Source organism: Antedon bifida, chromosome 2 (assembly GCF_963402885.1).
Source record: "Antedon bifida chromosome 2, ecAntBifi1.1, whole genome shotgun sequence".
NCBI classification, from domain to species: Eukaryota; Metazoa; Echinodermata; class Crinoidea; order Comatulida; family Antedonidae; genus Antedon; species Antedon bifida.
The window spans coordinates 1,930,660-1,948,632 of record NC_136227.1 but is presented as its reverse complement, the minus strand read 5'-3'; the positions used below and the strand labels follow the sequence as shown (position 1 = coordinate 1,948,632).

The following is a 17,973-nucleotide window of genomic DNA, read 5'->3' as shown; positions in this document are numbered from 1 at the left end:
GTAAGTGATTTGACCAATCACACGCGATGGATTATTCGAACTCTTGTTTGTCATTGGTCCAACACGTTACGTTGCGTTAAGCTTGGTTCCCACTAGCAACACAACGCAACGTATAGGTGATTTTACCAATCACAGGCGATGGATTATTCGAACTGTCGCTTGCGTTGCACACTATGATTAAACCAACATCAACTGTTATCGTTTTAAGTCTCTATTGACATTCACACTATATTGAAATATAGTTTAACTAGCCTATATGTATACGGCCATTGCTGAACTATTAAATGGTTTAATGGCTGATGTGTTTAGCTATTAGTATTAGTGTTTTATTTTTGTTTGTAGTCAATTAGTAATGGTAATTATTTTCTTGTGTTTGCTGGATCAAAATGACTATTAGTTTGATAACAAATAAAGCAATAAATATACGTCAAAAAAACCCCACAATAATTGCAATTTGACATAGCACTATTGAGAAAAGTTTTGTCTTTATTCTTTATTACTTATGATATCAATAACTGATCATTGTACCATATTTTCTTTAGGTCTGTCAATTATTTCAAGCATCATTATCAGAAACACGTTCTCAAGTTATCCATCATGTATGTATTTAGTATTTGACTTCACCTGCAATTTGTGACTGCTCTATACAGGTGAGAAACAGTTAAACTATACTAAAATACCATTAGAAAAGGTTTATTTTATCTAAATCGACCAATTAAATAAGGCTATGTCTACACTATCAAACTAGTTTTGACAAAAAAAAGTGTGATACCCACATATGTGGTAGTGCTTTCCCGAAATATGGTAGTGATATCATCAAATATGGTAGTGATATACCCATATGGTAGTGATATGACATCATCGTGTCCATATATGGGCACATCACAATGTATTGACACATAGAGTTTGATAGAAGTAGATGAAGCTTAAGAAGGCCAATGACATAAATACGTTCTCTATGCTTGCTGTGTACAGTAAGCTATTATACCTACCTACATGTAATGTGTGTTATTCAGTAGTACAAAGATGAGATATGTGCATTTATAATGGCCTTTTTAATATTTTAACACGCTAGCTTTTTAACATAAGAGCAATTTAAATACTACATCAAATAATAATGTGCGCTGCTAATCATTTGAGAGATAGTTAAATCAAGGCTATCAACAGCCTTACTAGATGCAGCTAATTGTTTGGTCCAATAACCATTCGTAAAAAGTGTATAAAAGATGATGGTGGATTTCGACGTTAAAAGAGCACCTGTACGTCATTCTACCGTTAGTTCGTGACACAGACGTATCCAATTGTGGTCCGTATTTTCCCACTTGTGGTCCGTATTTTCTTAAGGTACTATGCCGTTACAGTGTTCCTTTGCCTTTGTCGTTTTTTCATTCATTGGTGGTCGCACTTCAACATTGAATCTTACACTTTTACTCTGTAGAATGTTGGTGTTTTCAAATGTAATCACATCTAAACAAAGAAGAACACTATTAGTCTAAATGTATTTTTTTTCATGTTCACATACATAACGGCAACTAACTCGTCAATTATAATTTATTGTACCTAAACTAAGTCTAAAATCATACATAAAGCTTGGAATTCCACTAGAACGTAGGCTAGAATGTAGGCAAGAACGTAAGCGAAACGCATATAATTTAACCAATCACAAGCGATGGATTATTAGAATTGTCGCTTGTCATTTAATTGGTCAACTCCCTTGCGTTGCGTTAGCTTTACTTACACAGTCCAACTTGTATACAGATGATTTCTCCTGATTCTGGCACTTGGTGTGAGTTGTACTTTGCCTTTGCCTGGATTACCTTCAAATCTTTCTCCTTTTCTTTTTCAACTTTATTTTTCTTAAATATTCCAAATATGATTGCTTCATCCGAATTGAAATCCCAACTAAGGAAAATGTCAATAAAGAAGTACGATTAGTTTTGACATTGTCGATAATGTTTATGGCTATAACATCGAAAAGAGTGTACTGTTGTTGCCCGTAGCGCGCGTATGAGTACTCTTTTACAGCCTTGTCTACACTATCAAACTTTATTTGACAAATGTGATGTCCCATATATGGACATGATGATGTCATATCACTACCATATTTGGGCATATCGCCACCATATTTGCTATGGTTTGATAGTGTAGACAGAGCTTTAGGTTTTTGTTGTACATACCTTATAACTGAGTTTACTTCTGTTATCTCTAGTTTGACGTAATGTGACGATTTAGAAGGTATTGATACCTTTTGCATATTTTCATTTTCTTGTAATTCTTTATTGACGTAGTACGATCGCGGTACCTTGCCACCCCAACATATCTATAAGAAATAACATTACTATAAAGTAAATTGTAATTTGTGACTAAGTGTGCACACACTAGAGTAGGCATCTCTTTCACGGCATCTCGTAAATCAGGCGCATACTGTACATCAAGCGCGTCTCGTACATCGAGCGCAACTCGTACATCGAGCGCAACTCGTACATCTCGATAAATTTGTTTTATAAGAATTTTGGCTCAAGGATGTTGCTAGCGTTTATATCTTCGTCGTCATTTTATTTATTTTTGCCATGGTAATATTCGTCATATCTTCGTCAAAATGACCATACCTCATCTGTACATTGCGGACATCCATTTGAATCTGTTCTTGTCCCTCCGTAAGCCTTTGGTAGCTGGTCAGGGTCGATATACTCCAGTAAAACGTGTAATTGATTACCTGTCAAGAAGATATAAGTTAAATAACAAAAATGTGCTATAAGAATATACTTATAATAACCTTTATTTTAGTCTCCCAAAATAATCTACCTAAATATCTTATTGTGTTGCTTTCTATCTGTCATCGTAGTGTTAAGCTCTGTCCACATTATCAAACTTTATGCGACAAAAAATGTGATGTGCCCATATATGGACATAATGATGTCATATCATTACCATATTTAGGAATATTACTACCATTTAGGAATATTGCTACCGTATTTGGGCACATCAAACTAGTTTGATAGTGAGACAGAGATTAAGGTCGAGTTGTTCTCAGTTTCGATACCGTTTTACGGTGTCTTGTAAATTCGAGATAGTTTTAAAATAACTAGGCCTACTGTATATTCATCCATTCTTCTTTTAATATCATATTTACTTTTGAGGAATTTGATCTTGTGTGTTGTGTCTTCACTTAGAAACGGTTTGATTAAACTGAAACCCGCCGACACCATACTTGGAGCTGCAAATTGAAAATATGCATTTTATTTTACTTTCGGCAAACAATCAAACAATAACATTAATGCTAAGGGGTAAACATAATTAATTGAGCGCATCGTAGAGAAAACTAGAGTGTTATTAACAACTCCAGACTGGTTGTAAATAGAATTCGGTTTACAGCACTGTAAACATTTTCGTCGAGCGCAGCGTGGAGTGTAATAGGCCCTGTCTAACTATCAAACTAGTTTGAAAAAAAAGTGTGATGTACCCAAATATGGTAGTGATATGCTCACATAATGATAGTGATATGACATCATCATGTCCATATATGGGCACATCCATTTTGTCACATAAAGTTTGATAGTGTAGACAGAGCTTAACAGTCACAATTAGAAGTTTTGTATTGATGGGTTAGTTAGATTAACGTTATGTGACTAAACAGTCTAGCGTCTAAATTTGAGTGGAGTGTTGCAAACTACTTAGTTCAGTTCGTGCATAAATCGCAATAAAATATTACTGAAAAATATAGATTACCATTTAATACAAAGCATATTTTAAGTACTTCTGGGTAGTTGGCCTCAAACATTGTAAATGCGGCATTGTACGCATCAACTAACGGTTGCCATATATGGTGATACTCAATTGTATCGAGATCAACAATTACTATGACGTCATCAACAATTTTACCAAGCTAAAAAAATGAAACTATAATTTTAGATCAAAAACGTACGTTCTAATTTAATAGTATATAAAAATCCATGTTTTTGCTAAATAAATGTGAACTTGAATTGAATATATGTTTGCCAACAGAAGTTTCTTTTTACGACATTAAGCAGAATCCATTTCGTCGTCTTGTTTACCTTTTTCGATTGTTCTTCAAAATCTTTCAATATTATTTCACAAAATTTAGTTTTGTATCGGACAAAATCCGACTTATTACAAGATCGAACTATGCCTTTTGGATCTATACGCCCGTACGGTTCGATCCAGATGATACCACCATCTTTGTGATGCCCGCATATTCCACCCGGCATGTACTTTGGCAAAACCTGGACAAATAGGAAATTGAAAATAATTAGTATAGTCTTAATGTTTTATTAGTGTGTGTGCTTATTGTATGTGGTATACCCGGTTTTTAAGTTGAGACAATCAATCAGTCAAATTGTCGAATATAAAATTAACATCGTCGTTTCTACAGATAGTAACTCACGTGTTTAGTTTTCATATCTGAAATTATTTTGCGTCCTTAATCACCACCTCTCGTTCTCATCACCACTTACTCGTCCTCATCATCACTCTCGTCCTAATTTTCACCACACCCATTACCACCGCGTTTTTCTCACCACACTGCGTCCTCATCGCCACCTCGTCCTCATCACCACCTCTCGTCCTCATCATCACTCTCGTTGTCACCACGATATCAATATCACCACGTCCATTAACACCACATCTTTCTCACTATCACCACCTCGTCATTATCACCACCCCGTTCTCATTATCATCACACCGTTCTCATTATCATAACCCCCGTCCTCATCATCACCACCCGTCCTCATCATCACCACCCGTCCTCATTATCATCACCCCCCGTCCTCATTATCATCACCCCGTCCTCATCATCACCACCCGTCCTCATCGTCACCACTCCCGTCCTCATTATCACCACTCCCGTCCTCATTATCACCACCCCGTCCTCATCATCACCACCCAGTCCTCATCGTCACCACCCCGTCCTCATAGTCACCACCCCGTCCTCATTATCACCACTCCCGTCCTCATTATCACCACTCCGTCCTCATTATCACCACTCCCTTCCTCATTATCACCACTCCGTCCTCATTATCACCACCTCCGTCCTCATTATCACCACTCCGGTCCTCATTAACACCACCCAGTCCTCATCGTCACCACCTCGTCCTCATCGTCACCACCCTGTCCTCATCGTCATCACCACCACGTCGTCGTCGTCACCACCCCGTCCTCATGGTCACCACCTCGTCTTTATTATCACCCGTCCTCATCGTCACCACCCCCTCCTCATTATCACCACCACCCCGTCCTCGTCGGCACCACCCCGTCCTCATCGTCACCATCTAGTCCTCCTTATCAACACGTCCTTTAACACCTCATCTTTCTCACCACAGTGCGTTCTCGTCGTCACCACCCCGTCCTCATCATCATCACCCCGTACTCATTATCACCAATCGTCCTCATTATCAGCACCCCGTCCTCATTATCACCACGTCGTATACTACCATACCATCATCACCACGGAATAAACGTGTAGTATACACCACTATCCATGTTCGTCATGTATACGATCATTTCATGCACTGTGCTCCGTATCATCGTAACGCTATCCTCATTCTTATTACTCTACCTACTCCATGTTAGTTAGCATAGCTTACCTCGGGCGGATTCCAATCTAGAATCCCATCTATATTCATCTGTTTTCTGAATATTAGATGCTGTGAATATGAATTAAAGACTTTTTTTCTTAGGCGTATTCATACGTTTTTTTATATGCTATATCGATTACAGGCATTCGGTATAATAATTTATTCAATTCAGTTTATTTTAAAAAAACAACCTCCACATACAAATAAGTACAGATACACATTATATTTTGTTTTAGATACCTAACTTCTAAGTACTTCTTCAATCTATTGTAACTCATGAATTTGTTTTTTACTTCACCAATGAATATACATCTTAACTTCAATGAATAAAACAGTTTTCATTGTGTCTATTTATACTTATTGTGTCTATTTGTACTTATCGTGTCTATTTGTACTCACTTCTCTTAACATTTTCTCGGATTTTGACAGGTCGAACTTGCGAGCTGCAATAAGATGACACGTTAATTACGTTACGGTGTAATGATCAAAGTTAAGTCTTGTTATTACATATTTTTCTTTTTCATCTACTTATCCTCTGATATGTGTTTGTTGATCGTGGCTGTGTCAGAAATCGATTAAATGATCTATTTAATGATTAATATTATTAAATTGGTGTTTGCTTGATGATTTAGTTTTGTAATCGATCACTTGATTGACTGAATGATTGTGATCGATTAATTTGTTATCAATTATCAATACCTCGTAGCCATCTCAGAAGGTAATGATCATCGTGACGAGGTGAAAGGTCATCAGACAGGTTTTGACGAAACTGTAAGAAGACAAAAATTATTGAATTAGTGTGAAACTAAAAATAAATCAACTAATACGAATCGTTTAAATGTAGTTCTTGTTCATCTATTGTACAGTATTGTTTTGTTTTATTTAAGAGGTTTCCGCGTCTTTTTAAAAACCCATCGGCCGCTTTTATTTTATGTTTGCACGTCGTTTTGTGAACAAAACTGATTCTTGCGCTTTTTGCGTTCCATAACAAGCTATTTAGTGTATAAATAAGCCTATTTGTACCAGCAAAGTAGCTGTGGTAGATTAATGTAATAGCAACTGGCTCATTTATTTTTATCGTCTGCTAAAACCTGCCTATATTGCATTTATTGCGTAAATACTAGGAATGACCTTTCGCTTTTTTAACAAAAGGTCTGCTTTGCTTGATCACTAGTGGGGTTATGCTTTACAGTAACCCATGCACGTACAAAATGTTCGAAATTTAAACGGTAACCTTTTTCATATAATAGTAAATTGATCAATAGTTTTAATTGTTCCAAAGTCTAAAGCTCTGTCTACACTGTCAAATTAGTTTGACAAAAAAAATGTGATGTGCCCAAATATGGTAGTGATATGCCCAAATATGGTAGTGATATGCCTAAATATGGTAGTGATATGCCTAAATATGGTAGTGATATGCCTAAATATGGTAGTGATATGCCTAAATATGGTAGTGATATGTTTATTGTAGTTTCAATTGTAGTTCTGTAATTTTTTATGCAAGCAATGAAATTTCCAGAAATGAATGAGAATAAAATTTGAATCTTTGAGTCTTTGAATCTCATCATGTCCATGGGCGCATCACATTTTTTTGTCACATAAAGGTTGATGGTGTAGACAGAGCTTAAAGGATGTCGTAAGGATTATCCAACGTGGCCTGTCCAGTGAATATAAACATCCCGGACTTTTATTCAAAAGAAATTAAAATTCAAGGTTTTTTCTTTTTAATATTAAATGCGTTTCATTGTACATCAGTTGCTTTATCCACACAAAGCAGTAATACCATTTAATACCATGGACACAATTATCACTTCATAAGTCACAACTTAAATTATAATTATTGTATTGCTGTCGTGTTCAATATAGCTTATCAAATAATAAATTTAGCCTTTTTTTCAATAATAATTGTCCAGTGTCTGGTGGTAGGCCTATATATAAAAAACAGACATTACAAAAGTCGAACAAGTCTAAAAATGATTGCATAGGCCTATAGTATAAAGGAGGCCACAGGCTTATAATACCGTATGCATATTCATAGGGCTAAATAAGCAGCGCATCAAAATGAATTTGCATAATATTTATAAAGAATAGATTTGAAACATAATTATATTGTTTTTAATATTGATAATCGGGGATAGACCTATACTTGCGTGTTTATAACGAATGCTACATTGTATTTCTTTAAGCATCTGGTTCTCGCGTGTTACACGCGAGGCAGCATTATATTCAAGTATTAATATTGATGCCGCTATCAGCATAGACACTGTTGATGATGTACCGTTATTTCTGACGTAGGCCTACATGAACATTAAAGGTCTACATTTGCAAGACTGTTTTCTTTCATTTAACCATGAATTGGCATCATCGGTCACGGGTCCAGGAATAGGAGCGGAGCTTTACTTCCGTATATATTCTTATATAACTCTCGACTTAAGTAAGGTTAATGAACTTTATAATATACATGGTATGTGTAAAAGGAAACAACATAAACCATTAAACTCGGAACAACAACGATTACTTCTCATTTAAAACGGAACAGCCGATAAGATAATTAGGTTATGTCGCTGTCAAGTGTCATGTCGAGATAGCCTAATAACTTTATATGCATATAATCATGGAGTAAAGAATTCTTATTCTTTACTCCATGATATAATGTAAGCGAATTGTTGTTTTCTTTGTATTATTAAATAGACGGCCGGTGGAAATTAAAATATGATTTGTTATTTTGCAAGCCTATTAGTATTGCTGTGGATCAAAGCTGTAAGTTAACAAATGGCGCAAATATAAAGCTCTCCCTTAATTTACTAAGTAGGTATACTTTAGGCCTATACATTAGAACGTCTAAATAACAATATGTGACCAATAACTAGTGATCAAGCAAGGCCTAATTAATTTAAGTAATACCCGATTCATAATATCAATAATGTATTATTTCGCATTGTACACTATGCATAATTTAGCTCTTAAAATAAGATCATATAGTAATATGTAGGCTATCACATCAACAGAGTCAAAATTACCACCACCTTACTCCGGGCCCTAACAACAATAAGTCTGTGTGTCTGCCTTCATACACCATCCCCATAGTTTTATATCCCACCCAGCCTGTGTATTGTAAACACTTACTTCATTTAGCGTCTTCTGTTGTTGCTCCGAAAGATCTCCTACACGGCCACTCATTGTTATTTTCTCTACGTATACTACCACAATAAATATACCATAGTGTTATAATAATATATCTATAAATAGATATGTCACTTTTTTTTTGCTGACGCCCTCAGTGTGATAAACAACTTAAGTCACTGGCTCTGGAATCCTGATGATACAAGCTCTAACCCTCTAACCATTTTAAAAAGGAATGAGGCCTATGTGTAGCCTACTAAATAATTATAAAAATCACACTATCACACATTATAAAAAATGAGGAAACGGTAAAACTTATTTTTTATCTAAAATATAGCAGACTGTAATATAGAGTAATAGAATAATGGGTTAATATATTGTGTTTTACTACTCATCTGTAATCAGCACTGGTCATATTCTAGGATTATGAGCTGAAGAAAGCAAACATAATATAATTGTTGTCAAAATATGGTAAAGAAATCAATCATATAAAACGCATAAATAATATAATTTGTATAGATGTAATAAACATACAGACTGAGCAGCAGCAAAATTGTTGCAGAGCCATATATGGCTCTGAATTGTTGTTACAAAGGACGCCATCAACGTCAATCATTGTGTTGCTATCGAAACGTTTTGTGGTGTGGGAAATGTGATTGTTTATGTTTTTACATCGTTCCGTCACTTTTTAAGTTTTAAATAATTAAATAAAATACAAAAAAACATCAAAATGTCGGTGAGCTTAGAAGAGTACTTTAGGACGACATTTGAGGATAAACTCCTCGTGTAAGTTTTGCTTGTTTTGACTGACGAATTATAAAACTAGCCTCCTCTAGTAGCTAGGCTAGGCCCTACTAGCCTTCCTTGAATGAATAGGAGGCCTCATATGCCTAGTTGATGATGCTGAGTAGGCTACTCTAAGGTAGGAAATAGGCCTAGGGTAGTGTGGGTTAGGATGAGGCCTAAGACTTAATAGCAGTATGAATAGGCCTAGCCCTGTAATACTAGTCTATAGGCTTCATAAATGTCGAATGACACTAAAAACTAAAGTAAGATAAAAAAAAAATATTAAGAATAAATATTAAAATGTAATACTGTTAAACAACAGCATGTACTACTGTAGGCTACAAAAAGAATAGGGCCTACGCCTACTGTAAACTCTGTAGGCCTAGACCTAATATACTACTAATAATATATATTAATAAGAAACAATAATCAATAGTATCTTTTATTTTATAGAAAAATGCCAGAGAGGGAGGATGATCATTTAACTCCTGCTACTCGGTTACTTGAGAAAAGACGAGAAATGTCAGAAGTAGAACAGGCTTTAGCCGCACAGAAAGAGGCAAGTTACTAAACTGAACCAATCTCACATGGTGCATATTATATGTGAAACAATCTCTATTCCATTTCCAGTTTCCTGACTTTCTGATCTGTATAAATCAGTACAACTTCATAATTTTGCTAAATTTTTATTTATTCAGGAGTTTCAGATGAAGATGGAAAGCTTGCAACAGCGAAGAGAAGAACTAGAAAGAAAAGAATACCAATTAAAAGAATCACTACTCAAGTTTGATAAATTTCTTAAAGTATGTACAATTAGAATATAGATTATTGGTGAAGAAATTTCATGCTTAAATACACCATTAATATTCATATACAGTAGAACCTCTCCAGTGGGACACCTCTATGTAACAGACACTTTCCCATGAAATAAACAAAAGGCTTACAAGTTATATTTTAACACTACAGCCAACACCTATTCAGGAGACACCCCCATTAAGAGGGCACTTTATTGGCTCTCAAATGTGTTCCTTTATAGATGTGGGGTTCTGTATTGTTCTGTACTGTATTTAAGAATTTATTTACAGTTCTTATTTTTGACTCGGTATCTATAAAAACCATGTTGTACCACAAACCATTAAAATAAACCCAGATAATGTTTTTCTATCTTCCCATACTTCTATATGAATTCTACTCCGAAAATAAATTTTTCATTAAATAGGAAAATGATTCAAAAAGAGCAAGAGCTGTCAAGAAAGCAGAAGATGAGAAAGAACACAAGAAAACAAAACATAAAGAAATCACACGGCTTTTGGAGGAGAAGAGCGAGTTGGAGCAACAACGCAATAAGTTTATGATGCGGTTAGACAAACGCAAGATATTTAACACGTTTCTTGATCGCGTTTTGGAGTCGGCAGAGGAGTTTCAAGAATCACGGGATGTGATAGCTAGATTTGAGACGCTTGTTGCAACACATAAGGTATTAACAGCTTGATTTGGTCAGTTTAGTAGTCCAGGGGCTGTGCAAGGGACACCATTTTGCTTGCCCAAACTTCAACTAGATTGACCACTGTAGCTCTTACCTTTAAGTGTTCTTACCTATAAGTGAATCAGGTGGCAAGTGAGTTAATACTCGTATTGACTGCCTTCTCTCTTGGATGTGTTTGTCATGATTGTTTGGAATTATTTATAGTTGTCTGTCTATAAAACATGATGTGGTAGCGTGTTCCATTTTTCTATGATTCTTGTGTCAAAAAAATTGTCTCTTGTTTTGGTGTTGTGCCTGGATTTTTCTAGTGTTTGGGAGGTTTTAAGGTTTTTATCTATATGCAAATATTTAGGTCTTATAATATCGAAAAGCTTTGAGTTATTCTTATTTAATACTACTTACCAAAAGCTCTGTCTACATTATCAAACTTTATGTGACAAAAAAATATGGACATGGTGATATCATATCACTATCATATTTGGGTACATCACACTTTTTTGTCAAACTAGTTTGATAGTGTAGAAAGGGCTTTAGATTTACAACAAAAAATCTCTACTCTTATTAAATTGTGCGATATTTGTTTCAGGATTTAATGGATAAAGCTAGCAAATCCCAAGATGCAGTAGACGGTCACAAAGCAGAGCTGATGAAGTTTACCGAGGAGAAGAACAATGAGATATTAAGTTACAACAATCAACTAGCAATGTTACAGACGAGGCTGGACACGGCTCAGGCAGAAGCTGTTAAATGGTAACAAACTTTAATCTGTGAAATCGGTGAAACTATTAAGCACATCAAACCGTTTTAGATTCAATCATTATGCAGAATGTAATGTATATCTTTAAAAGAGATGAAAAGAGATGATATACATTATTTAATACTTGATTGAAGGTCGTATAAAATATTGAATTCATACATATCACATTTCTTGAATTATTCAATACATTATTTCTTCACACAATTTCCTAGTGATTATACTAAACTCTAGAGGGCATCTGGCAATTTTTTATGTTCATCAAAGCCAATTCTCACTGTAAAAAATGTGTATTTCACAATAAAAAATTACATTTATTAAGATTAATATTAGATTTTTTAAATAAATTGCTTTATCGTCAAACAGCAGAGATCGTCATATTTTATATTAATTATTATATTGAAAGAACCTTTGCCTCATCTGTTTTTAACCTCTCACTATGGCCTTGCCTTTTAAGGGGACATTTTCCTGTTGAAAATTAAATAGTCCAACCCCTATTAAGAGTGCACTATTTTGAGTCCCCCTCAATATGGGTTCTGTATGTATAATTTTTCTGTTGATATTGTTTTCTTAGGGAATCTGTGTGGACACACATTAAGAACACAGCAGCCAAGAAGACTCTACTACTTGGCAGAATTAAAATGTAAGTTTAAAGCTCTGTCTACACTATCACACTTTATGTGACAAAAAATGTGAGCATATCACTAACCTATTTGGAAACATCACACTTATTTTGTCAAACTAGTTTGATAGTGTAGACAGAGCTTAATGATTGTACTTCTAGGATGCAAGGGCGTAATCGCAATGCAAGTAAATTGACAAATTACAAGCAGTGGTTCGCATGATCCTTTGCTTGTGATTAGATTACATTTGTTGCACATATTTCCTTGCGTTGCATTCTCTCATAATAACAACTTAATATTCTGTCACTCAGATTAAGGCTTGATTTTAAGTCATTTAAATTGTTTTAATTTAAACCAACATGAGCCACTTACAGATATCTCTTGTCACTGCTTATAGAGTTATAGTTATTTCTCCATAACCTCATGATTGGTTGTGTCTTGCGTGTGAAATTTTACCTGGAGAGTTTCATGTAGTTCTAGCAAACATACTTGTTGACTAATGCATGTTATTGTTAGCTAATTATGTTATTTTCATAAAACTAATAATGATAATTATAAATTTGTTTACTCATCGTGTTAAAGTTTTATCAAGGTCATAACTTAATAAAGTAACTAATAATGAAATGGAATATACACAAAGAAACTAATTTAAAGCCAATTAGTTAATGAGAAGGGGACAAGCAAAACATTGTTGATGGCCCATCATGTTTTTTACTTTTATTGCTATGTAATTGTTCGTTTACAATAAACCATCGATTAGCGAAAGCTATTTTTGTTTGCTCCCATTTGCCTTTGGTGAATTAAGAAAGAAATTATGGGACTGTGTTGTTACATTCATATCAAGTCTAGATATGGTATAGCTGCAGAAATAAAAAGACATGTCATTTAATAATACATTTTATTATGTGACATAAAATATTCCAAAATTCTTTTCATAATGTGAACTCCGTTTTTCAATTATGATGACAACGGTTTGTGTCCTGTCTACTTTATTTTATTGTTTGATGCTTAGTGATATTTTTACAAGGTTAATAATCTCAAACCCATTTATTTTATACACATTATTAGATTGCCAGCACCAATACAGCACTGTCTACACTATCAAACTAGTTTGACAAAAAAGTGATGTGCCAAAATATGGTAGTGATATGCCCAAATATTGTAGTGATATGCCCAAATATTGTAGTGATATGCCCAAATATTGTAGTGATATGACATCATCATGTCTATATATGGACACATCACATTTTTTTGTCACATAAAGTTTGATAGTGTAGACAGAGCTTAAGATTACTATGTAGATGCAAAGCCATAGTTTGATGAAGCATGGCTTTAAAAAAATGTCCAGTCTCATCCTAAAAGGATCATTTATATTCCTACTTAGGTTTTTTTATTCTAAGGTCATGGTTCGAGCCCTTTTTGAAGTCACAGATTTATTCTCATACTATCATAATAAAGAGATGATCATTATGCATGCTTGTTTTTGTCGTGACATCATGCGAAACGCCTTAAGTTCAATTTAGCCTAAATAAATGATAATGCAGTATGCCTCTATGCATAATTTATAATTATTATAAAAATAAGTAATGCCAACAAAACAACTATTATTGAAAAGATTAGTCCAGATGAGTATGTTTTGTAAAACTTTTCCCGAGGCTAAATAATTATTAAGAACAGAAAGGTAGCTGTGAGAAGTAGGCTGCTGTGTGCCGAGCTATTATGTTCATTTTCATTACGTACTTGTCCCCCGCAGTATATTTATATTTTGAGTAATTTATGTTTTGAAATCTTGCGCATTTCATTCTTTATTCCCAATCCCAAGGCTGTTATTAATATCAAGTACTGAATCGGATAACAACATTTCATTGCTTGCGATTTCTTTTGAGAATTATTATTCTATCTGTGTGCGGATTGCGTCGAAATATAGAGTGTCGTCCGTCAATATCTATTTCTAAATGCTTATGGTAATTTAATTATTAAAACAGTATTCTGAGAAAGTTGTTTAAAATCGTAAAAAACGATTTTATGAACTATTATGACTCAGACTGTATTGCTAGATATTTCTTTCAAGATTGTGTTTTTGTTTAATAATAATATTTATTGAAGCTACACTTTTACAACGGCAGCACACATTCATACACGGTGCGTTCATAGAATAAATATATTGACAAAAAACAGATACAAAAACAGATAAAACAATCAGATAAAAAAATAAAAATGTGTTTGTGTGTGATTTAGAAGTAATTTAGGCAGCAATAAAACAGTATTGTTAAGATCTTGAAATTGTTTCTGCCATAATACTTAAATTTTACCAAAAAATAAATCTGATTGAAACAATACATTTAAATAAATAAGACAAATATATACCAATTCTACTTAAAAACAACATGAACAAAATGGTAAATGTCTGAGATGTTCTAATGACCGATGTGATTTTAATTTGTATTTTATTACTCTCCAGAGTGACGTATGTTTATTGCTTGCATGCTGTAATAAAGACATGAACTGAATGTTCATTAAATGTATCAGATGTTTAATTTAACCAATGTGATTTTAATCCATGATTTATTTTTCTCCAGGGCGACGCACAACTTATTTCAGCTTGTTAATAGACACCAAAAACAATCAGGTTCAACTGACCTAACAGAAGAACAGCTTTCAAAGGTAAGACTTACCACCTTGCGAATAAGTGCGTGTACAGATAAGTACATGTGCGAATAAGTACATATGCGAATAAGTAAATGTACAAATAAGTATATGTACAAATAAGGAAATGTATGAATAAGGAAATGTGTGAATACATACATGTGTGAATAAGTACATGTGCGAATAAGTACATGTATGAATAAGTACATGTACGAATAAGTACATATGAATAATTACATATGCAAAAAATACATGTTCAAATAAGTACATGTACAAATAAGTACACGTGCGAACAAGTACATGTGCGAACAAGTACATGTGCTTAAGAATTAGTATGTAGAAATAAGTTTGTTTGTGGAGTGATATTTGTGGATCTATTTGTTGTTATGGCATTTAGGAGATATAATTGTAAAAAATATCATGTGTACATCATCAACTTTGTTTACTTCATGTCATGTTTAATTTGAAATCACGGAGACAAACTAGCACATACTTTAATTAAGCACTACATCAACAGTTACACCGCTGCTGAAAACCATATAAGTTTATGTTTCTTCTCATTCAATCAAATATAATCAAATTGTATATTGCATTGTCCATCTAAGTCTCATAAAGCAATAGCGTTATTGACTGTTTACATTAGGTGTTCAAATAAAATGTTTTGTTTTCTCACTTGTTCTTGCCGATGGCATTTTCATCTTTGTATGTCGCTTCGAATCGTACAATTTTGCATCTACTAAAGAAATCTCCTGACATCTCTCAATAATGGTTATTATTATTTAGTTTTATACTTCAGACTTGCATTATCTTTTACATTTCAGTGGCTATTTCTTCTTAATGAATGTTTTCACATTTTCTATATTTTAAGAGTTCCATTTTTTATCTATTTGTGTCCAATTGTTTTATATACTACTGTCGCATTCTTTCTATGAATGGTGTGATTTTAAGATTCTTATAAAACGTAAGAAATATTGGTATTTTTAATCATATTTTGTTAGGATAGGGAAGAGTGTATAGACAATGCAATCCAATTTTATGTAACTGTAGTTTGGAGCTGAAAACTTTATCAGTATATTTCGTTCCTAGCTTACCTGGATAAACTGACAATAGCCCATGCTCTCCAAAGGGAGGGCTTAGATACGAAAAGTAAATTTCCTAATTAAATGTGTACAAACATAAGAGATAAGATATTCTGAGAAGACACACTTTTACAGTTTATTTCAAATAATCGTAATACTAAACCATACAACTCAAGGTTTAAATGAAAATTTGAAAACTTTATCAGTATATTTCGTTCCTAGCTTACCTGGATAAACCGACAATAGCCCATGCTCTCCAGAGGGAGGGTTTAGATACGAAAAGTAAATTTCCTAATTAAATGTGTAAAAACATAAGAGATATAATATTCTGAGAAGACAATTTTTTACAGTTATTTCAAATAATCGTAATACTAAACCATACAACTAAAGGTTTAAATGAAAATTTGAAAAATGAAAATAGTAAAGTAACGTGTCCATAACAAAAAATGTGTAAATGACAAGGTTAAAACAACTGGCAGGCACACAAGGTGAAGATGAGTCTCATTTGGGACACTTTTCTTTCACTCTCAAACACCTTGACATTATGCTTATTATTACTGGTCTCTTTGTTTCTTAATAGTAAATACGTAATAATATAAAGAAATAATACATTCATAGTTTTAAGAACAGAATTCATGACAGTTGTAATAGTCTGATTCAAACCATAGTTAACATACTTCCACAATCCAACCTGCATCAGCATTGGTGCAAATTGATATTTTAGGATATTTTTGGTTGGTTTTGTAGAAGTTGCTTATATTGTTAATTTCCTGGTGACATTTTTTCTCTTTTTGTTTTGTATGATTTGTATATCAATGTACTATCTGAAATAAAGGAAATGAATGAATGAATATTATTAAGTTTAATCAAGGAAGGTTTAAATTACAATTTACTTTTCCCTGATTTAATTTATTATTAAAGCCCAATATTTGGATTATAAACGAGACTTAACATGTGTCTTCCTAGTTAAGATTTAATCAGAAAAAAACGTTTACAAAATTAATTTTCTTTTCCAGATTCAAACATTTATAATGGACTTGACCCAGATAACGACTGAAATAAAACGAGGGGAGGCTATTGGAACATCAATAGCGGCCACTTCTTCATAGAGCATTTGCAGTAATCACTCTTCTTCATAGTTTTTAATTCAATAACATTATATAGTTGATTTGTACAGTGTTACCTCACAATGTAAATATTTATTTGAAAATAATTTTTTTTCTTGTTGAAAGAGTAAAAATGTACTAAATGTTCAAAATTATGTGTAAATGTATTTTATTTGTTATATTTTATTCATATATCATTTCAATACTAATTTAATTTACTCATTTAACATACATACATGTACTAATGTACTTACTGTATATTGCACAATAACACATGGCAGTGTATTTCATTTTTTGGAATATTTAGTATACTTTTCATAATTTTAATTGGTGGACCTTGTGGTACAGTATTATATATTTTTATATGTTTAATTAACAAAAAGCAAATCGATGATATTGTATTATACATGAAAACGAACTGAATGAGGTACAAATTTGTTTTAAATTAAAATCTTTTTTTTTCTTCTATTCGTTCCATCCATTAAAAAAAAAACCGTACAAACTAATATAACACCATTAGTTGTGAATTTGTAACAAATTTCACATTTTGACGAATGAGTTAAAATATCGACAGATGTACAATAAACGTCCCTGTCATGTCGTGCTTTCACATTCATTTCTCATTTTATTAATTTTCTTCGTGATTAAAAACTTTCAAAACAATTTTTTTTACAAAAATGTTTGTTTTCCATCATCAGCGAGAGTAACTGTGGAAGAAATACACATTATCAACAATTAGATGTACAGCCTGTAATATTCTTTGATATATTACAATT

The 17,973-nt window shown here is 33.3% G+C and overlaps 2 protein-coding genes across 3 annotated transcripts; one reads left to right on the top strand and one right to left on the bottom strand.

Moving 5' to 3' along the window:
• Positions 1-574: 574 nt before the first annotated feature.
• On the bottom strand, positions 575-8,862 carry LOC144835738 (SEC14-like protein 2). 2 transcript variants are annotated; one of them, XM_078690821.1, is made up of 11 exons: positions 8,721-8,862; positions 6,294-6,363; positions 5,994-6,037; positions 5,604-5,663; positions 4,056-4,244; positions 3,730-3,886; positions 3,134-3,217; positions 2,610-2,716; positions 2,178-2,320; positions 1,739-1,902; positions 575-1,467 (listed from the first exon to the last, which is right to left on the bottom strand). In XM_078690821.1, the coding sequence occupies exons 1-11, from the start codon at positions 8,772-8,774 to the stop codon at positions 1,340-1,342; spliced, it is 1,200 nt and encodes a 399-aa protein (XP_078546947.1). In that variant the 5' UTR covers positions 8,775-8,862; the 3' UTR covers positions 575-1,339. The 2 variants fall into 2 exon arrangements, with proteins under 2 accessions (XP_078546947.1, XP_078546948.1); XM_078690822.1 differs by lacking the exon at positions 6,294-6,363 and having other exon boundaries at positions 8,721-8,784.
• Positions 8,863-9,352: 490 nt separating this feature from the next.
• LOC144835745 (coiled-coil domain-containing protein 42 homolog) lies at positions 9,353-17,343 on the top strand. Its single transcript, XM_078690831.1, has 8 exons — positions 9,353-9,503; positions 9,957-10,062; positions 10,202-10,306; positions 10,723-10,980; positions 11,576-11,739; positions 12,318-12,386; positions 14,946-15,030; positions 17,108-17,343. Exons 1-8 carry the CDS (start codon positions 9,448-9,450, stop codon positions 17,198-17,200), a joined length of 936 nt encoding a protein of 311 aa, XP_078546957.1. The 5' UTR covers positions 9,353-9,447; the 3' UTR covers positions 17,201-17,343.
• The last annotated feature ends 630 nt before the right edge of the window (positions 17,344-17,973 follow it).